General features: G+C 40.9%; 1 protein-coding gene and 1 long non-coding RNA gene across 3 annotated transcripts in view; one reads left to right on the top strand and one right to left on the bottom strand.

The window, feature by feature from the left end:
* Window positions 1-23,108, top strand: part of LOC112984346 (uncharacterized) — a 105,113-nt gene that overhangs the window by 51,210 nt on the left and 30,795 nt on the right. The window lies entirely within an intron of this gene.
* Window positions 1,097-6,515, bottom strand: LOC112984345 (probable G-protein coupled receptor 141). Of its 2 annotated transcripts, XM_026102161.2 has the most exons (3): window positions 6,202-6,515; window positions 5,811-5,907; window positions 1,097-3,049 (listed from the first exon to the last, which is right to left on the bottom strand). In XM_026102161.2, the coding sequence occupies exon 3, from the start codon at window positions 3,020-3,022 to the stop codon at window positions 2,159-2,161; it is 864 nt and encodes a 287-aa protein (XP_025957946.1). In that variant the 5' UTR covers window positions 3,023-3,049; window positions 5,811-5,907; window positions 6,202-6,515; the 3' UTR covers window positions 1,097-2,158. The 2 variants fall into 2 exon arrangements, with proteins under 2 accessions (XP_025957946.1, XP_025957947.1); XM_026102162.2 differs by lacking the exon at window positions 5,811-5,907.

The following is a 23,108-nucleotide window of genomic DNA, read 5'->3' as shown; positions in this document are numbered from 1 at the left end:
TTCAAACAACAGACTTTCTATTTAGTCACAAGAGTCCAGTATTCAGAGGAGGTAAAAAAAGTGTTTGTTGCCTCACCTAAAGCTTAACCAGTTTCCCTAAATACTTTGGTAGATCCAGCTTACCCAACTCTCTCTGGTGGGCTTCTCTGCAGGCCCTGCCTCTTGCCTTGTCTTCCTCAAAACTCTTCTGAAGTACCAAGGCTTTGTTTAAGCCTTTTCACCTCTAGGGGCTCTTACCAGCTAAGTATCTTGTGTCCTGCCTGATTAGAGATGGAATTTAAAAAGCCACTGGTTTAGGAACTATTCGCTCATTTCAGAATCTGGCCTTTTGCACTTTCTCTCTATTTGATGGTATTGTATCTCTAACTACTACCTTGGAAAATCACGGACTGAGAAGACAGTACTGTAGGAACAGCAGTGGACCTGGTAAACCTAGGGAAAGCCCTGAGGCCAGAATTTTCAGGAACCTGAAGGACTTGCTCAAGCTCCTTGTACGCCTCCTGCTTTTAAAAAGAGGCAGAAAGGATCCTGTAACTGCTGGGAGCTTTTGCACAAGTAGGGTTAGCAAATGGTTAAAGGCAAAATGTTTATTCAGGATTGGCAAAGTAGACATAGGCTCTTTTGTTCAAAGAAGTGCCATCAGTCTGAGGCATCACTAGCATTACTTGATAGGTGTAGCTTTTTTAACTCTCTCAAGTCAACTTCTGGCCTTTTTGAATCCAGGTATCACAGCACTCTTCAAGCAAAAACTGACAGACTACAAATCATGACAACAAAGGGGCTATGGAGGAGGGAGCATACCCCTGTGGGACTCCTCGGAGTCTGGGTTGGGAGCAGTCTGGTCTCAAGCTGTTGGGATGCAGAAAGTGGCAGTGGGGCCTTAGACAGAAGGATTAGAGGCCTTTTCCACTAAGCAGAACATGTAGAATTAATAAATAAATAAAATAAATTTTACTATGAAAATAAAGATAAAACAGAGATTCCCAGAACAGATGCAGTTCCTGAGGGAACAAGACTATCAATTATTTCATTCCACTTTTCAAGGTCACAAAGAATATAATCTGTCTAGTGGAGGAAACATACACTCCAGCATGAATTTGTATACACATGCATAAGCATATGCTGAACTGATTAAACAGAGTTCAGCTAGTTTATTGTAGTTTTGCTTTGTTACATCTGTAAATGGGAAAAATATGGCATCTGACAATAAATCAACAAGGCAACTCAAAGCGAGCAGACATCAAAGAGATTTTCTGATCAAAAGCTTTTTCTTTGACGGCTGATAAAATATTTCTCTCTTACAAAAGGTAGCTAGCTATTCCTTCAGTAGAGGATCAGATCCCTCAGTCCTGAATCCAGCTCCAGTTATCATGGGCAGGGGATTACAGTAACTTCTTTTTCTTAGGCTACTATGGGCCTAAGGATTAACAGCAGTAGGTCCAGTCCTGGTGGGAGAGTCACGTAAAACAGAAGTTTTGAAACTCATGGCCTGTTCAGCTCTCATTCACTCTAAATGTTTAATTACCACAATTCACAGAGCTTGTTGCTTTTTTGAAATGAGGCAGGTAAAGGTGAAGTAGTGAGATTTACATGTTTTCATTTCATTTAATATATAGTTTGATCTATATATTAAAGGTGAAGAAAAGAAGGCTTTTACTAAACTATTTCATTTATACCTGTTTCCAGCCTTGTTATCCAAAATCACTCATACAGATCCTATAAAGGAAAACACCTTTCTTCTCTCTCTCATCAGTACCACAAATGTCAGAAGAAATTGTTAAAATTTCACAGTAGACCATTTATTGGCCACAGTGGGTTGTTGTAACTGAGACACTTTGAGGAAAAAAAGAGAAAGGGTCGGATACTTGTGCCAGAATCATTAGAGAGAGAGGGACAGCTCAGGAAAATCTTAATGAGCTTCAGGACATGACACTTAGACAGCGTAAGACTGATGCGTCTACCTTCAAGAGAGAAGATAAAAACCAGTAGCTTCAGAAGGATATATCTTATAAGACCGCAAAACCCAGAGAAACTACAATCCTATATAGCCATACTGAAAACTGAGCAGTCTCCCTATCTCAGTGAAGTCCTGACAGTCTTATTTCTGCCAAGAGCCAGTATCGACACACTTCAGCTGGATTTCCTAGTAGTTCACAATTCAGTGGGCCATTCCTGCTATGAAGCACAACATATCCAAGCAGCACATTGTTGTTAAAGCTAAAAAAATTTCATTGTATGGGATTAGCTTATGGTCTTTATCCAGATGGTAGTTTTGGATGTAATATATTCTGAAAACATGATGAGGCATAAAACACACCAATGTTACCAAGATAAAGAAAAAACTCTTTGCTTGAGCCCTGAATTCAACGTGGGAGTAGATGTCAGGCCAATATTTCACAGCCAGTCTATAGATCACCGATAACTGGATTGTGGTAAGCACAGTGCAAATCACAAGCAAAATTCCAACTAAGCAATAGTTTGCTATCACTATGGGTGTCTCCTGTATCTCCTGGTGGAACTGAAAGCATTCAGAGGAATCATATGTTTTAGAGGTGCCATAATAAGAGAGAAAAACAGGTGAGATCACCAATGCTCCCACCAGCCAGACAGCAGTCACCCAAGTTGTAGTGTAGCACTTCTTAAACTCTAGTTGGAAGAGGCGTATTATAATGATAGCAATGTAAAAAGCAAAGGTGGTGTACATGTGGAGATAGATCATGGCACTTGCTAGCTTGCAGGCAAACGTCCCAAATTTCCACTTGCGTAAAATGTAATAGCTGAGGCGGAAGGGGATGCTGAGTAGCAGGAGGGTGTGCAGCACCAGGAGGTTGATGATGATAATGGTCATCACAGATTGTGATCTCCTCCGAAACAAGTGATGGGACATCACGATGACCCCAAGAGTGCCGCCAGCCAGGTCAATGCTGTACAGTGCTATCAGGATGGAGCGGAGTCTTTCGGAAGCATCCAGGAGTGTTTCATTAAAGGGATGAGTCTGTTGTGTCAAGCTGGTGTTAGGCATCTTCCTAACATACTGTTTCGAAGGTTACTGAAAATGAAGAATGGGAATTTTTAAAATACACGTTGTCTTTGCTCCCTTTATTGTTAATTATGGAATATTCCAGACTGATCAAGTGACATTTACTCAATTGTGTTTGAAACAGCGTTATCCTATGTAGTATATAATCTTATAAAAGCTGGCATACTGTATATGACAGCAATAAACTATGTCTTTTGGTGTTAAAACCATATTGTATATAATTATGAATAATTTTTTTCATATACTAAACTTCATTCCAGGGTTCTTTTCTAGTTATTTACATCTGGATTTAGCCTTTTGGAATAGTCAAGACACAGTCTGTTTGTAAATTATACAAGTTTAATTTGCACCTGTGTTACGAAGCTAAAATTGAAAGTGGTAGAAATACTGGAATGTAAAGAGGTTTCATGTATAAGCTGTGGATAACTTATGAAGAGACCTGAGCCACCTTTTTAGCATCCTGCTGGACGACTGCAGGACAGCCATGAGGCAGCAACAGATTTCAGTTTAAAGATTCATAGAGCACATTGAAAATGTGCTGCAGATGAAAAATCGATTTCTTCTTGCTTTTAGCTCCCACTCTTTTTGCCACAGAATTTCACCTAAGCCACTCTATTATGAAAAGTGAAGAAAAGCTGAAAATTAATTTAATAACAGTTTTCTGAAAGATATAAACCTATTGACACCTGTTGAACATAGCAATATACTGCATTCATATTTAGAGAAAAGGTAAACAGTGGATTGCTCAGTTGTTTGGGCTTGCACACAGGTTTCTGTTTGCACACAAGGATATGGTGATAGCATGCAGAGTATATGCATATTTTGCTAATGAAATCTGTCCTCACCTTACAAATAGTTTCAACAGAACAAAAACAGCTGAGAAATGGTCTCTTAGAAAGGGAGAGACTTCTGTCTCTGATTGTTCTGAAGTTTGAGATCAATAATCTAGTTTTAATTGGCAATTCTCAACTCTGTTGTATGCATCTATAAAATATTTACAAAGCACACTTCCAGTTTCAATATCAGTTAAGGACCTTTAAGTGCGTTTTTCCTGTTTATTGACTCTAAGTGCAAAACATCTTCAGAGAAACTTCTTATTTATGAAGTGTCAGTCAAAGCATCTTTAGAAAACCATTGCAGTGCTGCATCCAAGACTGATCTAAACCTTTTATTAGCTCCATTTTAAAATGCATGTTTCATATGCATAGAAAAGTTTAAGTGGTTAAATTTATATACATGCCTAATATTCCTGGGGCAGACTAGAAAATTTGCTTACCTAGCAACTTTGCAGTAAAACAAGTTTTACAAGCTTTAATAAGATGTCCTTCTGGTCTTAAAATAAATTCCCTTTCCATTGTATGTTATTAGATTTCAAACTGACCTTAAGTAGGTACGATTTTTTCTGTTGTTACAAATAGCAACAGTTTTAGCAGGTTTTGGAAATTCCCGGATTATATTACTCAGAAATAGATTACGTTTTTTTCACTATTTATGACAATAGTATACTTAAAATAAATTTTACCTTATAATCTCTTTTTTGTGTGTTTTTCCCCCCTCTTCTTTGCCATTTCATGCATTCATAGAATGGCGTATACTATCAGTGCGAGAAAGATGCATTAGTGTTGTTGTTTGCCTGAGAACAGTTGAGGGTTTTCTCAGCCCACTTACAGGAAGACACAAGCCTTTTTTGCTTCACACAGAGATAGCGATCACATACATTCAAATCAAACACTACTTTGCTCTTCATGTAGAAAGAAGTGCTGGAGGGCTGCTGAGCTGTGGGAGATCAACACTGCCCATGGACTTGTAGGACAAACCTTCCTGGCAGGACTACAGCTGCCCACAGCTTGGTCAGTCGTAAAGTTCAGATGGGCAGTGATTTCCTAAGCTGTACAACTGTTACAAGTTACTGGATTTTGCTGCTAAGCAAGTGAGTGAAGAAAAACCCAACTGAGCAGAGGATTTTTCATCATAAATGCACTTTTAATGCATGTTTAGTAGAATTAACAACAAATTTCACTCTAACACTAAAAGAGATTTAGAGTTCCTACTGTTAAACAAAACAGGCAGAGACCAGTGACACTTGAGGAATACGTGTGAACCACAGGCATGAGGGCAAACCCTGACCCACAGCGTTGCTATAACATAGTTCACTGAAAGTAATGGTCATTCAATAGTCAGGGCTCTTCTAGGGACAGTAAAAATAGCAGTCTCTTGATTAGACAGGAAACAGAAAGAAAGATAGCCCAGTTTATCTTTCAGTTAGAGTTCTGGACCACAATCAGAGATGTCAGTGCTCAAAGAGCAAAGAAGAATGGACAATGTGCGAGGTTTTGTGAGTGGCAACAAAATAACAGTTTCCTGGTGGGGTCAAACCAGCATTGCTCCTGGATGGTTCCCTTTGGGAGGCTTCTCTCCTAGTATTAAGTACAGTCATGAGGAAGAACAAGATATGAAAGCAGACCTATTAGGAGTAAATAAATATGAAGACTTGAAAAACCAAGGGTGCTAAAAGTCAGAGTAACAGAAAGGTTTTTCAGTATGAGCAAGGACATGGAGACAGCAGTCTGCGAGATATCATCAGGATATGCTCTGAAAGTTTTGAGGGAGCAGTTATGAGTTTATCTAGACCAAGATTCAGAGCAGGAGAGAAGCCCATCTTCGCAACTGTATATACTCGTGGACTGGGATTAAAAAAAAACATGTAATTGCCAAAGCTCTGGCAGACAGAGCACTGAAGGAAAGCAGCTACATGAATAATGGCACTCACCAAGTGTGGATCCAGCATCACTTCAATCCCACTTAAGGACAGGCTGCTGAGTGACATGTTAGCAGTGGTGTTTGGATGACCAAATGATCAGCTGGATCTGCAGAAACATATGGGAGGGTAGGGTGGGAACCACCGGAGTGTCAGATTCCCATGCTTTCAGTGGGTTCAAGTGATCGTGAAACTATATCCACAGCCTTTGGATAAAGCAAGGGAATGTCTTGTGCTCAGTCCACAAGGCCTGAAGTGATCCACAAAGTTGGGACCACCAAATAATAATGTAGAGGACACATGAAGAGATTAGGTTCCCTAAATAGCTGCTATGTGACAGCCAGCACTCCAGACAGAGCTAAAGCAGGCTATGAGATCAAGAGCCTAGCACACTCTTTCTTACCTGTTCAGCTGAGCTCTTTGGATGTATGGTGATTCCAAAAAACTTGCAAAGGAGTTGCATAGAAAATTCTCTTGTGACCTTGGGAGAGCACCTTTGGCTGATGTCAGAGCTCCTGGATGCCAGAAGCTGAACTTCTGAATTGATGTTTCTGACCTCTCTGTCACTTTGCCCTTGAGATGTTCCTTGAAGGCTGCACATTGAAACTGCTCAGCGTCTGTTAATCTTTCATCTTCGCTTACTTCTGTTGGAAAAAATTGTTCAACTCTGTAATCTAGGTCTTAAATTCTAGGTCAGCTTCCTATGTAAGTACAAGAGGAAATTGAGTCATTCCAGGCTGTTCAAATGAACTTTCAGATCTTGCCTGTGTTTCTGACTTCCTCAATGCAATAGATTGCCTGGACCGGTGGTGAGAATAAAGATTGAAGGGGAAATGTATATCACATCAGAGATCCAGTTTAAGAGGAGCACCACGAACAGATTTTAGGCAAAGAAACAACTGCATGTGTGTGATTCAACACTGGGGAAAACAGAGAAGACAGAGAAGGGGAAAGAAGGCTTACATTCTCTCTCCTTTTTTATATTAAACAGATAAAATGATACAGAAGAGGAAGCAAGAGTTGAGAGAAGAGGAACAAGACTTGCTGGATATTTCGAGATTGGATGAGTCTTTATGGAAGTGTTACTGAGTGTGCTCATGCGTAGGTGTAGAGAAGTTCCTTTAAGCAGTGGCTGGATTCACAGTAGAACTCTTTTAAGTTCTTGATTTCATTTCATCTCCACAGATTTCCCCTGCTTTCTGTGTCACTGTGTAAGAAATTTATATGTTTACCAGTGAGTATAACAGCAATATTGGATTCACATACAATCTCGATAACTTCTTTCTGTCTAGGAGCTATGACACAACTACGCTTCTGTTACTGGATAGGTTTTCAATTTTAGCTGCTTCAAACCTAGGGTCCTAACTACTCAGAATCGCAATAGTTCATTAGCATTAAATACTCTATTGCTAATCAGTTAGCCCTGGGGCTAAGCTACATATAAACATGAGTCATAAACAACAGCAAGATAGGGAGTACTTGCATTAAGTTTCACCTTATGGCCTACTCTGTGATGGCAATTGGTTCTTGCAATCCCACTCTGATATACATGAGGCACAGGTACTGGAAAACAACCTAGTCATACTTCGTGGCTGGTAACCTTGCCAGATAATCCCTTTAACTTGCAAAACCAACCCATCCATGCAGCATGAAGGAAAAAACAATTTCACTCAGTAAATGGTCCACCAGGTTAGCAAGAGATTTGAGATTCTCAGGCTAATCTTTTATCTATTGAGTTGCAGATTTGCTGAGAGGTTTCTTATTCTTTGCTTGTTATGGTGGAAGAGGCTATCTGGCTTCTCTGTTTATTATAAATAATAATATATAGTTGCTTCAGTCATGCCTATTTAATATGATTCAGAAGTAGATGTTATGTCTTAGATAACTAGAAATAGTGTATCAGGTATTTCTATAGAGAAATGTGATAGGGTATTTCACAAGCAGGCTATGTCTTGCCTTTGAAGCAAAATGGTTATTTTGTGCATTTGGTGCAAGGGGAAGATGTTTATTATTATATGTGCAGGAGCTTGTGGCCTTTCTTCTCCTGTGCTGGTATATACCAGTTCAGTAATAAATTAGAAGATTTATGAGGTAGTTATGTCCTAATGTTTGGTCCGGTTCTCTGCCAACACCCATAGGGGCAATTAAATTTGTTGCTGCTTTAGGTTATGCCAGAAAATTGATAATGCTAGGTTTAAAGCCCTCTTGTACTAGGGAATAGCTGCAGAGAACCACATGTGAGCCAAGTATCTAGCACTCACAGCACAACCTTTTCCTGGTCCAAAAATCTTTCCATTCTGCTCCAACACCCTTCCATCCATCCTCCTCAGACTTAATTCTCTCATGTTTTCAGTTCCACGGCCTTTCTCAGAAAGCTGCTTTTCTGGGGATAGCTATGCGCAAGGCTATTTTACCTTCTTTCTCATTGTTTTTCACTTGATAAATGCAGTCACAGCCACAGCCCAAATTCTTCTTTTCTGCTACTAATACGTGGAATCCACAGGGCTGCTGCAGGAATTACATCCCTGCAATGGACATTCACTTAACACAGAGTTGGGCAAGGCTTATTTATTAAACTAAAAAGCAATCAGAAAACAAACACATAAACCAATTAACTTATGCAAGAAAGCAGATATCCTCACAGACAACAATTTTCAATGAATTGCAGGAAGCAGGGAGAGTGCTCAAAACACAGGTGGTGCTTTCTAAGGTGTGTGTGGGGGGTCTGCTTTGGGATTGTTTTCTCCTTACGGAACAAAAAAAAAATTCCATCGATTTTGAACTCTCAGAAATCTTGCAATCGGTGCACAAGGAGATAAATTTGTGATTAGCCTTAGTGCCCTGGGTGTTTGTGGGCATCTCCCACAGATATGAGCCTTACCTTTTCTGAAGAGAGTTTCCCATTATTTTGGAAGAAAGGTGAAGGCTGATGTTTTGCATGCAGCCATAGGGAGAGCTCTAGAAGGCAGAGACCAGGATGCTGAAAATACAAACTGTGTACATTTGTTAGGAAATTACAGCTTGATGATTCTGGTGTCTAGAGACCTGTCACCCATTTCCATCAATATACACACACCAAAATACACACCTACTAGAAAAACAATGATAAAACAGGATTTTGAACTCTTGAGAACTCAAATTATCAGATATATGTTTTTCATAGCTCTCTGGAAACGAAGTCCATAAGCAAATAAGAAAAAAATGTGTTAGCATTTACCTTTACTTGGGAAAAAAAAAACCAATAGTGAGAATTCTGAGAGATAAAAAAATTAAAAATCAGTACAAAACAGAAGACGTAGAGCATTTCCAGTATATAGCAGTAATATTTCATTATGTTTTCAGTGGGTGAAACTGGATCGATTGTGAAACTAGAAAATTTTTGAGTTCCTACTGCTAAATAGAAATTTGATTACTAAATTTATGATGCAGGTGACCAGCCTTCTCCCATTTAATTTCCTGTAGGATTTCAAAAGAAGTTTAGCCCAGAGAAGCAAGGCCGAGTTTGAAATTTGAATCTTTCAGTTACTGGATTCCACCACAGAAGTTGCTTTTTTCTAGTCCCTGGCAAAAAGACAGGACCAGGAGGTTTGAAAGATCTAAAGTGAGGCAAATCCCCAAGCAGAAGGACCTCTAAAGTTGAGGCTATTTGTGCAGTGGAGAAAGTCCTGAGTCTTTCACCATCAGAGTGCCTAAGTCCAATAGGCGGCATGGCCATAATTTGAAGAAGAAAATACAACAGAAAAACAAAAGAAGTTCTGCAATGTTTGGGGGTAGAAGTGATTTAGGAAACAAAGCATTGTGCAGATAGGAATAATCCAGAAGTTCTTAAGAGAAGATCCTCATTATTTAAAGTATTCCTTCTCTTCTCTTCAGAGATGCCAGTAGCAAACAGAAATGAACCTATGTGCTAGCCAGTCCATCTCCCACGGTAAGTCCAGTAGCTTGGGCGGGCACATACATTTCTTAGGGCAGATGTGTCATTTTATATTCCAATCACAGTTATCACTGGCATCATTAGATCTGGATAGCCAGTGGTTTAAGAAAAGATTGTCGAAGTTATCAAGCAAATAGCATCTCTTTTGGGTCCTCTGTGATTACACTCTTCCTAGGCATCAGGTTTCTTTTGGCTCTGAAGCACCCAGGTCTTCCTCTTTTCAGGAGGAGATTGCAGCCTCATTTGGTGGTTTAATCACCAACAGTGATTACCTCGACTGTTTTGACTTATGCCCTGGCCAGCAGTTCTGTTCCTTCTAGCTCCATGATAATGGTAAGCAATGATCAAACAGCTTCTTTACAAAAAGGTATTTCTTTACAGGAAACAAAAAAGGCGTTTAAGAGGAAACACCTTTGAATCATAAAGCAGACTGTATACATATTTAAGTCTTATTCAGGTTTCTTATTTGCTGAATATGTGAGGAACCATTAGGTGATAGCATCTCCTAAAGCAACTCAGAAAGGCTTTTTTTCACTATATTATATTAGATATTAAATATATTATACATATTACCTAAATAATTTGGCCACAGTCAACTTTGGCAAGGTGAAAGAGCAATGCCACTTCCATTGCATTTTTTACTAATCAGGGAAGCTCTCTGATTTCGTTATACATGCTGTTTGCAGGAACAAAATAAAATGTATGCCATGCCATACGTCTGTTTATACCCCATACTCTCAACACATGGTAAAGAGAATATGTGCAACCAATCAAAATGCTTTTGTACTAAAATGAGCAGGAACCTAAGTACCATCAAACTGTCTACATCAATGCGTTCAATTGCTTTCACTGTTTCTCTGTTTTGTCAGTTCAAGGATTTGAGCAATTACTGTAATTGTAAGAACATTCCTACTCTAAAGCATAGATGGGCCGTGCAGCTAATTATCATACTTTAAGCTAACTCTGTGAAAATGAAATATATGATAGATTCCAAATGAACCATTTAGCAGAGTCCTGTTGGATTTATCTTTCCATTGTAACAAAAATAGATTGTATAAAGAGAAAATGGGATGGAAGGGAATGTTTGAAATGAAGTGATTAACTAAATTGCTTTTCTTTCAACCACCAGCAGTTCTTGGAAGTGAAGGATGAGGGAAGTCTTTGTTAATGCAAAAGACACGAGGAGGAAATTATTTCTGTACATGAAACATGAGCTTACTTTATAAAATCTTGTTCTCAACTACCAATCATTTTTTGAAAGACTAAAACTCAAATTAGTACAAAATGCCACAAGCTTGAAGCTTGAATATCTTAACGCAGCTGTTGCCAACTGAAGAGAGAAATGGAGAAAGGGAGTCTAGAACAATAATCAAATCCCTCCATTGCAGGTATCATCCTGCTGTAGGTGCCAGTGGTGGCTGCTTCACAGAGATAGGAGGAGGCTGGCTCTGAAAGCAGAAGGGAGTCTTTTAGGATTACAGTTACCTCCCTTCAGGGGTGGAGAGAGCTCTGCTGTGGGGGCTTTTCCTCCACTTTCGACTGAAGCATGCTGGGGTTACCGAGAGGCCAGTGTTTCTGAGCGTCAGCATGCCTCTCCTGTCTCTGCCTGTGGCTTCAAAGTCACTGAGCAAGTACAGTGGAGCAGGGATTAAGACCCTGCTGCTCTTCATCTAAAAATTTGGCAAGGGAGCAACCCCAGATCCAGGAAGAGTCTTAAGTCCAGTGCAACCCAGTACAAATACAGCACTTGCTGGTGATATACTCCTTTCCCAAAGAATAGACAGACTTACCGAGGCTGGTGGATGAAGAGAATAGACTGTCAGAAGCACTATAATTCTTGAACCCAATTGGAGAAATCAAAGCCACAAGATGTTTAGAGACTGAGAAGAATGCTCAGCCCAAGGAGAAGGCCCAGGAATGAAGATAGAAAAGTTCTTAGTATTAAATAAAAGAGCCAAAAAAACCTGGTCAATTAAAAAAAAATAAAAATAAACTTTACTAGCACAGCTAAGAAAAGTAAGATTGCTGTTGCTCAGTCAAGCAGTTGAAAGGAATTGAGAACTTTCCCTCTTCTATGCCCATACACGGCAAAGGCAGGATTTGGGAGCACCCACATTAAATAGCTGCAAGTCTGAAAAGGCTTCTGTGTTAGCAGTCATATGTAGGTTCAGCCACGGGGTAAATACGCATGCTAGCAAGAATCAAAAGGAGAAGCTGCTGTTCCTTTAATCAGTTCTTTAATCATAGCCGGTGGGCTACCAGTGTCCTTGCAAACCTGCCTGACTAATCTCCTATTGCGTAGTGACAGACTTGTCAGTTGGCTGTTTATATGGCCCTCCAGGACCTCAGAGAGCACAAACCTTTCCATAGGGAAATGCAGTCATCTGGACCATGAAATATTTGAAAGGGCCTGAAGTCCTTGCTCAGCTCCCATTTTAAATACCTGTGAGGAAAAAAAGGGATTTTACTGAACAGAGGATCCTAGGAGTGGCTCAAGTCAACTCACATTTTGTAAATCATAATGCTTTTAGATACGTTTCTTGTATACCTTTAATATTAATAAAAGCCAAAAAACACCATAAGCATTTCTCTGCCCTATCACTACAAATTCCATCTCAAACAGAGATCCCTTCCCTATGCTTATGAGTGCCTTTTGAATGATACTGGTTGCAGCATCCCCCTATAGCTGCCTTCCAAAGATGAAGGGCCAGTTGGCCATTTTCCCCAGGGTTGTCATTGACCCAAGCCACAGGGCTGCTTCTCAAAGTGTTTTGGTTACAGGATGGCTGCAGCTGCACACACTTGCATAAGGAAACAAGGCAGGACAATTTTCCATAATCTGAGTGCCACATTCATTTACCTATACCAGCTCCATGTGACATCCTTTTGGCAGCTATTCAGTCATAATAAGAAATGAGTGCATGGGGAAGGTTTTCTCCCCAAGAGGTCATACTTTTCCTCTAAACAAATCCTGATGTTTTTGGAGGTTTATTATTCTTAAATCTGGCAGGGAAAGAGCTACCTTAAATACGTCAAATAATTTGATCAGAAGTGCAGATGTAAATCAGGGAGGGAGTTTACTTACAGATTTCAAAAGGTATGTAGATTTATGTGTTTCAGCTCTATATTTTCAAGGTACAGAATAACTGAAATAATCATAGTGAAAATAATAAGAATCTTTAAAAATATTATATTCATCTGTAGAGATGAGAGCTTAATTCATCTAAAAATTCAAAGTTATGTTCCTTTGCATCAGAAGCTGCAAGCTCTCAAAAATAAATCCAGGGATTAGGTCCTTCAGTTCAAATGAGGATACAGAAAGAGACAATTAATTCTCTCGCTTCTTTTCTTCTTTTACCGTGCACAGTTTTAAGCGTGATTTTCAAACCTTTGTCAGCATCAACCGATTGTCACCTATGAGAAGCTAAATATTAGTTGATTTTGAAGTTGCTTGTTAAATCCTATCCTACTTCAAAAAACCTCCTGATTTAAATATAGCTAAATAACATTGATTTTTCCTGTTTGAGCCTTGGGGATTTTTTGCTTCGCATGCTTAACAGTTTGAATAAAACTGAGGTCAGATCAAAACTCAATTTTATTTCCTAAAATGAGGCACTGCAATATAAAATATTTGTCTAATCAGAAGTAAAAAGTTCCAATTTCTGGCAATATAATGCTATTCTTACTCCCTTTTTAAAAATATGGCTTACCTTTGAACAGAAAAATGAAATTTTGAAGCAAACAGTTGAAATATTGTGAAAATGTAATACATGGATCTTTCAAAAAAACTTTGAAACATGAAAACTTTTGTTTGGAAAAATTAAAAGTATTTTCAGAAAGCTTTCCTGGAGTATGGGTTACTCCAGACAAGTAAAAGCTTTCTAGGGTGCAAAACTCATTTGAAGAGACCAATATAGGCCTGTCTTTGCCTCCTGTGTGGGCTATGCTCTGGTGGTGTCACTGGTGTGCCAGGTGAAGGAGCTATGGGGAGGAGGTGAGCAGAGAGCAGAGCTTCAGGGAGGGTGAACACTCTGTGAAGATGGACAGGGTCTTTGCAGAGGTTGAGTGGGGACGGGAGCCCAAACACACACCAGCCAGAAGAAGATGGTCAGAGGTTCTGCTCAAAGAGGAGGCACTGCCCTGACAACCAAGGTCAGAAGCCTGTGACTTCCAGGAACAAGGAGACTCTTTTCCACCTGCAGGTGTGTGAGTGCAGAGCAGATGTAGGGCCTTTGCAAAAGGAGAGGAGGAGTGAGTCCTGATGGGGAGGCACTTGTGCTGAACACAGCTGGTTCATGGACCAGACCCACTGCCAGAAAGAGGAAGCAATGGGTAACAGTGGCCAGGGACTCCTGCAGGACACAGGGGCACCTATCTGCCAGGCAGCCCTGACATGCTGGGCGGTTTGCTGGCTGCCCAGGGCCCAGATCAATGATGTTGAGAGGAAACAGCTGAGGCTTGTTGGCTTTCAGACTACTACCCTTTGCTGCCTGGACTCGTGGGCACCGATGGTAGTGCCGAGACAGACATCAGCTGAAGACAACTACATGGCTCTGAAAGCTAGGGCGAAGGGAATGGGGGCCTGGGTGTTGTTCTCCGTTCTCCTGGCCAAGCAAAAAGGCCCAGGCAGATGGAGGTACGTTCTGTGGGTCAGCACATGCATGCCTGGCTGGTATTGTCCACAGAGCTTCATTCCTCTTTGAAGAGGGAAGGCTGGTGGGCAGAGATGGGACCCACCTGACAAAGGGAGGCAAGAGCATCCTTGCCAACAGGCTTGCTAGCCTTGCCAGAAGAGCTCTGAACTAGGCTAGGCTCAAAGGTCAGTGGTGTAAAGGCTAAGTGGCAGTCAGTTGTGAGTAGTGTCCCTCAGTGCCGGAAGTGATACTGTTCAACAGCTTCAACAACAACCTGCATAACAGGGCAGAATGCACCCTCAGCAACTTTGTGGATAACACTAGCCTGGGGGGAGCAGTAATACACTGGAGGGCAGAGCTGCCATTCAGAAGGACTGCAGCAAACTGGAGGAATGGGCCAACAGGAATCTTACAAAGTTTGATAAAGACAGATACAACATTCAACACAAAGTCCTGTACCTGGGACGAAACAATCCTGTGCATCAGGATGGGATGGGGACTGGCTGCCTGGGTAGCAGCTCTGCAGAAAAGTACTGGGGACAAAGCTGAACATAGGTTTTCCCTTGCAATAATGGGGAACAGTGACATAGTGAGCTGTGTTAGGAAGACCACAGCCAGCAGGCTGCAGGAACTGGGTTTGTTTAGCTATTAAAAGAGAAGGCTAAGGGGTGAGAGGAGGTGAACTAACTGCTGTCTTCCTCTAAATAACAGGGGTTATAAATAAGATGGAGTCAGACTCCCTCAGAGACACACAGTGAAAGGACAAGAGGCAACAGTCACAAGTTGCAGCAAGGAAAACTCTGATTGATGTACAGAAAAAAAAAAGAAAGAAAAAGATCACCATGTGAGTGGTGCAGCTCTGGGACAGGAGTGCATAGAAGGTGTGTGGATTCTCCATCCTTGGAGATTTCAAAACACAGCTGGACATGGCCCTGAGCAGCCTCATCTAACTTCAGGTTGCTTGCTTTGAACAAGGGATAGGACTAGATGACCTCAAGAGATCTCCTCCAACATATTTTTATTATGATTCTGTGATTTTAACCACTCTTAATACAACAGAGGTGAGCTGCCCTTCCATGTCTCTACTTTGTGTTTATAACTTAATGGGGTTTCAAGTTACTAAAAGTGGTTACTAAATATAGTAACTAACTTGCAGTAATTATTAATGTGGAACATTGAGTAATGTCTCTAAATTACCATTTGCTCATACACACATTCTGATCTGCTGAACAGGATTCTGTCCTTGTTGATATTTTATCAGCTCAGGGTTTTTCTCTAATAGCAAAAATACCTCTTGACATTAAAAGACAAGAAACTGCTTTGGTCCAAAATAATTATTTTTCTCATTTTTAGCTCATGAGTAACTGCAGTGGTTTCACAATCCTACACACTTTTGTAAAAGTTGTTGTTACGGGGATGTATTTCACATGCTGATTTTTTCCACATGCCTCTGTTACCACTTTTTCTTGTCCCTCATACAGTTAAATGTGCCTGCAAGTGACCTATTATCTTGTCCAGCTTGGGGAATTTAGCCAAGAAACAGCTGACATTTTTCTTACAGATTCATTTTTGTCACACAGCTTGGCTTTACTTGTTTGTCTATAGACTAACTGCTTAGTGCCTCATTTCACTTGTCAGGTTTTTCATCTGTTCTTGTAATTTTGGTGCTTCGTGTACTTCACATTCATTGGGGTTAAAAGTTTGCTCATGTTATTTTCCAACCTTGTTTATCCTCTGCACCCCACTGTTGCATTACAAAGAACTCCATCTTTCCTAAAGCACCAAAAAAGGTTCAGCCTTTCGAATTGCTTAACTGACTGAACATTAATACTTCTCAATGAAAGATGTATCAGTTTGATTTTGCAGTCTGCTGATAGTGGTGAATAGAATAAGAACTCTACTCTCTTATATCATTATTTTTCTTTATTTTTTTTGAGACTGAGTTTCCAGGTCAATTATTGTCAAGACAAAGTAAAATGTATGAAAGGGTACAGCAGCCCTGAACAGAGCAAATTCATGAATAGCAGAGCAGTGCTGCAGGATGTTGCCACTTTATTTATTACAAGATCACAGAGGAGATACAGCAGAGGTAAAGAGACTGTGCATATATATGGGTTACATTAGTAATGAGCAAGAGCTACACTAATTAACTGTGGTCCCTAATGAAATTAAATTCATGCAGTAAAAGACATTTATAATAAACTCAGTACAAAAACAAATGATATCAGTTTCTAGTTCCTTCATTATGGCAAGGCGACATAAGCAATATCATGATTAGATATTCTTTTAACAGTAATCACTGATGGGGGGAAGCAGGACTTTGTGTTGGTAGGCTGAGGTTGTCCTACTTCACACCAAAGAAAACAACCCTTCCCTCTCCTCTTCCCCCACTCCAGATCTACAGACTGCTAAATAAGTGAACTATTACTTATCACTTTTTAACTTCATTTTGGAAAAATATCTTGATACATTAATTTGCAGATGTAAATTCCTCAAAACCAATATAAGCCTGGAATGTAAGCTTGAGAAAGAGAGGTAAAACAGTATTTTTTCCTTTACATTTGTCTTTAAACCGTTCACTAATGAGCGAGCAATTTTCACTGTTGAGACAATCATGACACAGGCTGTTGTTGCATCCATTTTGCTTTGTAGCATTTGAATCAGCTTGTTTGTCGGTCCTTTGGTCAGCCTAGGGGACAGTCATGTTTTCTCCATTCTTGCCTACCTGAAGGCTGGCTCAGCCACACTTTGCCTTCTTGTATGCTGACCTGCCTTGTTCCACCTGGCCAGCCTAGTCCCTATGTGATCTTTCATCCTGCTTACAGGCTGATGAAAATAGAGGTCAGCTTCTGAGGCTGGGATAGCTAGTGGTGATCCTCTGGCCATGGACTCTGGTGGCAAAAGGCTAAATGTCTGTAAGGTCTGCATGGGTGGAGATTTCTGTGTTTATAGATGAATTTCAGCTGGCAGAGACTCAGCTGCAGTTGCAATAGCAGTGCCAGTGTGGTCATCTGGAGCTGTTTCAGCCACAGAGACAGGTGATACAGCAGCGGCAGTCAGCACAGAGGCCAAGTCTTCCTTGGCCTTTAGGCAGTTGATGATATCTGATGGAAGAGAGGTCGAGGTAAGCCCACACCTGGGATCTGTTCCAAATACAGCTGTATATGGTGCGCAGTTTATTCCAGAGTGGTAAGCTGAATTCTTACTGAACTGCACAAAGGGAATTCCCATAGTCCAGTCCCATGAATTATTGTCTGTCATCCATTCCATTAGCATATCCTTAATATTGCTGTTTGGATGCTTGAGCAATTCTTGGCTTTGAGGATGTCTTGATTTTCCAGGCACCAAGCTGAGCTGAGGCCACAAATATTTTAGTTCTTGTATTACTTCAGTAAGGAATTCAGTTCCATCATGACCTTGCAATGCAACTGGGGCACCAAAAGTGAGAAAGATGTCAAGAAGCTGTAGAGCCACCTCAGCCACTTTTTTTGATGTAAGCAGACGGAGAACACAAAATTTGGTGAAGCAGTCCTGGTACACCATTATCCACTTCAAGCTGCCTAGAGACATGGACTGCATACTGATAAAGTCAATTTGCCCCCATGCTAAGTGCTCCTTGTTCAGAGTGGACTGGCCAGCAAACCTTTTAACCAAGTGGTGCCTTTTTTTTTCTGGCACACTGCACAGAAGGATTTGAAGAGCTCAACAGCATCTCTGGTGACGTTTGCATAGTTGGATGACAAGTGTTTTATGACACAGTCACGGCCACCGTGCCTAGTAGCCATATGTGCCTTTTTGATGATACCATATGAGTCCTCGATGCTCACATAATATGTGGGAGATTCCTCTTTCCTCTGCCTCCTCTTAATCAGCTTCTCAGTGTCTCCACACTGTAGAATTTCATATCTGAAATGAGGGAAATAGCATACAGGTCATTAATAAAAATGCTGTGCATCTGAAGGGGCAAAGTAATAATGTGTGTGCCTACAGTTTAAAAAAAAAAGGAGTGGGTCTTCCATACTTACTTTGTAAGCAGATAGTATTCATGTCTTGACTTTGACCTGGGATTCTGCTTTGCCTTCTTTATTTCAGCAATAGTTGCATAATACTCCTCCTGTGGGATCATGTACTTGGAGCATTTTTATACTTTTTGTAAAGTTCTTCTCTGAATTTAGCTTCAAAATCCTGAGGCATCTTCAGGACTGATTACTTAGAAAGTGGAGAAATCTGATCCAACTACCTCCTTTTATGTACAATTGCTCTTGCACCAAATTCTGCCGCATGCTACAGTCATATTGTGAATCCAGTCATTTTGTAAAATGACTAAAATCTTCAGTCATTTCTTAAAATGACTTACAGTTATTTTACAAAATGACAGAAAATGGCAGGCAGGTATTATGCAAAATGCCTAATCTCTAGTTTTTTGAAATTATTAGCTCAAAGACAACATATAAAACTGTTTTATTTCTTCATGTTATTTCCCAGTCTGTTCATAAATACACAACTAATAATGGAAAAACACTGATTTGTATAACAGAGACTCTTCTGAGGTCAATTCTACTTTGTAAAATTTGCATCTGTTTTTAATTTTTTTGTTCCACTGAGCTGAAAACACCTCACCTTCCCCACTACAACAATAGTGACAGTCATTTCATGAAATGCTAGAAACCAGTAGGCATTTCAGGTGATGACCAAATAAAGTATGCAGTCCAATGGTGTAATAAAATGGCCATTTACTGTGAACTGCATGAAATCTTCAGTCATTTTATGTAATAAATGGCTGAAATAGTCATTTCATGAAAGAACTGAAAATTTCCGATCCTTTTACAAAATCGCTATTTTCAGAATATCATCATAATACATACAGATTGCACGCCATTCAGTTTTAACTTTCTCAAGGCCATTTTACTGCACAGAGAGTTTTATTCTTGCAAATTGGATTTAACTTACAAACTGCTTTTTATTAAGAGAAACTTTGTGATATCAGTTTCTATTGCATCAACATATTTCCTATCATCAACGGATACTGATTTAACTGCTCCTTCTATAGCAAAAGATAGGAACTGCACCAGAAGAAGGAAAAACAGGTTGGGGGTCTGTCTCCCTGTATTTGGAGTTTACCCCATTCATCTTTCTCTGCACTCAACCCCTGGCTGAGTGAGGCTCTCCCACTCTCCAAGGATATGATACCGGATTGTCCGCCAAGAGTTTTCTTTGAATGCAGAGATGATCTGTGCTGCCCTTTCTTATTTTCTCCCGTGATTTTGTAGCACCTGACTAGTGGAGTCATGGTGTCTCACCTCTGCTAAGGAAAAGCATCAGGCAGACCAAGGACTATCTGCATTTCTTATTCATGTGCCCCTGTCTCTGTTATAGACCATTGTGCCATGACTTATACGTGCCTCCTACCTCAACAACAGGCAGGATCTTGTGCTTCTCTATGTTATAGGCCTCTGTGATAGGTTAGAGGATATACACCCTCTTCATAAGTACCCTTCTCTTACCATACAACCCCTGCAAAGGCAGAAGTCAAGATCTCACTTTCCACGTTCTTATGAAGGATTCGGAGATGCTATTAAATTTCTGCGCTAAAGTAACTGCAGAGGCATAGTTTGCTTGGCATGAGTACAGCTCTGAAATGAAAAGGATCTATTCATTGCCATTGCAAACATCTGTCTTACCTCTTTTTAAGGGTCTTGGGTGTTTGGCTTTTCCTGACCATAACCCCACTATGGATGGGTTTGCTTGGGGAATTGATAGCTGTGCCTCCAATTAGTTGTGTGTCACCATTTTCAGCTATGTGCCTGGACCTGGCACAGTTTCTGTTAGAAAGCTGTAAGAGTCAGGGGAGCTCAGATCACCCATGGGTGATGCACAGCTAACTGAGGGTGCAGTTATAAAAACTGGTGACCGAGGCCTGTAGCAAAGAGCAAAACCAGCCAGGCCCTTGCAAATGATGGGTTACGTGTTAGCAGAAGGGAGGGAAAGCAGCCTGCTGGCCTATTGGCTGCCTTACCAGAGGAAGGAGGGCTAGGTAATACTTATGGTTATGCTTTAGAAATTGGATACTGTATTGCTATCTTCATTGCTATTTTCACTTAAAAAAAAAATACTGTTTATTAAGCAACTAAGTTGTGTTTGCGGGTAGAGAAAATTTCCTTGCTGAGTACCAGAAAGATCAGTTTGATTTCCTGAAGCTTCTGGCTGGGAGCTCAAACTGGTGTTTTATTATGACCCCTTGACTTTTGAAACCAGCTCTTGTTGTCACCCATCAAGTCCTAGCTGTAGGTTTACTTACAGAGAAAGTGCACACAAAGTCCTGTTTCCTCAAGAAAGCAGAAATGAGTGACTTTGTAGGTCAGAAATGCCCAGTCCTGCAATACTTTTGATGTTTATTTTCAGAAATTGTCCCCTTGCAGCACCTGTAGTCTAATACTCCCTGGTCCAAAGGAGTATAAGGAAATAGAAATGTCAGTGATTCAGGTCTGTGAGGAAACTGCGTGGAAAGAAAAGATTTGGAGCTTAAGGGGAGTGAGAAAACTAGGACTACTGCCTGCAAAATGCCCCAAATCCATAGCTTTGCTAAAAACAGTCTTGCTGTCCTTATGCTTGTATTGACTCAATTTGGCATGGCACTCTGGTGAACCAGAGTAGGGAACTGATCCAGCTGGAAACTAATTCAGCAGAAAAAATTCCAGCTGTACAGGAAGGGTGCTGTGGAAATGGGAACAAGTCGCGAGGAAGGACAGGTTCGCTCCTATCAGTGAGAATGCAGATATTTGGCAACTTATAATGGTTCAATAAACTGCAAGATGACACAGAGGCCATAGTCTATGTTATCTTGCCTCTGCGCAGCAGACACTTACCTTTGTTTTACCCTCATATTCTCTTCCCTGTTACATTCACCAGGGCTTATCCTCTCTTTGGCTGTAATACAGCTTTTTGTTTCTCATGTGGTTGTTTTTAATCAAGAACTCTCCTCTGTGATCAAATGTCAGCAAAAGCAGGGTCTGCTTTAAGCCTGTGGTGCCTCTGATCAAGCACATGGTGGTAACTGGCATTCCCAGCTCCTTCCTCCATTGACTCCAGCACGTCTGCTGTCCCCAGACCACTGCCTCTGCCATCACTGCTTGGCTACATTTTGGATGCTGCTTTGGCCTTTTCTATGCTTCCGTCTTCAGAAGCTTTTCAGACTCCTGTCCTTCTCTGATGTTGCTTGGCAGCATCTCCATTCTCTCCTCAGCCTTCCTGGTCACCCGAAAAAACAGAGCGGTGAGCCAGCTAGCGCAGCTGCCGGAGTGCCTGGGAGGTGTGGGGAAAGGGCAAGAAGCAGCGCCAGGAGGGCTACCGAGAAGCCAGAGCCCTGCACCTGCGGCAGAGGAGAGCCCAGGAGAGTAGCTGGATTTGACAGAGAAAACAGCCAGGCTGTCCTGGAGATGGGAAGCGAATGCACTTTGGGCTGAGAAGAGTGAGTACAGTGTGACAGGGAGCACAGTGTGAGACAGCTCCCGATTTAGTTAAAAGCAGAGTTCATCGCCAGCAAGCCAGCACGCCTCTGACAGACTTGAAATCTGTTTCTCTCTCTTGTCTGCAGCTCTCTGACTCTTGTGTTTTTCTCTCAGACAGTTCACAGCCTCTTGATCGCCTTACTGCCTGCTAACTCCCCAGCCCCAGCTTCCCTCCCGAAGGTCGTGAGGGACAAAACGGGGGGAGACTTGAGAGGGAGAGCAGCACCCACTGTGCCCCACAGCACCCTTGCTGGAAGTACCACCTCTGTCACCACCTGCCCCTGCAATTCCTGCCAGCGCGAGCTGAGGCTCACGCCACACTGCGAGCAGCAAGGCTTTCTCTGCCAGGCATGAGCAGTCACAGCGCCAGACGAGCAGCAGATGTAAATTTTGTTTAGACGGTTCCATAAAAATCATGACTTGGTGCTGACTGGTGAAGCCAGCTTAAAGCATGGAATTAGGCCCCCTTAATTCTGCTCATTAGCACCAGGAGTAAATTTTTATTTGGAGAAAATACAGGCTAATATTTTTTTAATGCTACTGTGTGGGGTATTGTTTCTACAAGAATTAAACTACTTGTGATTTTTACCAAATACATGAACACATTTACTTAAGCTATACTGTACAAAATTTTTTCAAGTCTTTTTTTTCAAAATTTTACCTAGTTAAATATAAAACACTTCTTCATTTATAAGTATATCTTCAGAAAGGACTTGCTTAACTTCTTCAGCACATAGTCATTTGAGTTGTTAACACCTTTATTACAACAAAAAGGTTATAATACAGTGTTACAAAGGTATGTAATGCCTACAGAGCACACGCAAGGCATTTTTGTCCACCAAAGACGTTGCTATAGGAAGAAACAGAAATGTTGTGTTGTTTTCCATCTTCTCTTCTGTCACTTCTTCTGTCTTCTGGGAAAAACTGCCTAGCTCATGTAGTTTAAACCAAATTGGGATCAGAGCAGTTTATTGCTTCATTAATGGCACATAATCAACTGGCAATCAGTGAACTATACAGTCAAGATGACTCCTTCTTTGTTTTAAAAATCTACGTAATTCTCTGATTTAATCTGGCTGATGATCACCTTCTTCTTTAACATAATCCATTTGGGGTAAAAACCCTCTCAGACAGTTTTGGGTGTCTCAGTCACACACACTGCAAACACTCACATTTCTATCTTAATGGCTCTCGCTATGGTAGCTTTTTGCCAGGGTGGGTGATGTGAGCACCC

This window comes from Dromaius novaehollandiae, chromosome 2 (assembly GCF_036370855.1).
Source record: "Dromaius novaehollandiae isolate bDroNov1 chromosome 2, bDroNov1.hap1, whole genome shotgun sequence".
NCBI lineage: Eukaryota > Metazoa > Chordata > Aves > Casuariiformes > Dromaiidae > Dromaius > Dromaius novaehollandiae.
The sequence above is the reverse complement of the archived record's forward strand: the minus strand, read 5'-3'. Positions and strand labels throughout refer to the sequence as shown.

Excerpts from the sequence above, each read along its gene's own strand:
- LOC112984345 (XM_026102161.2), bottom strand. The coding sequence starts at position 3,022 with ATGCCTAACACCAGCTTGACACAACAGACTCATCCCTTTAATGAAACA.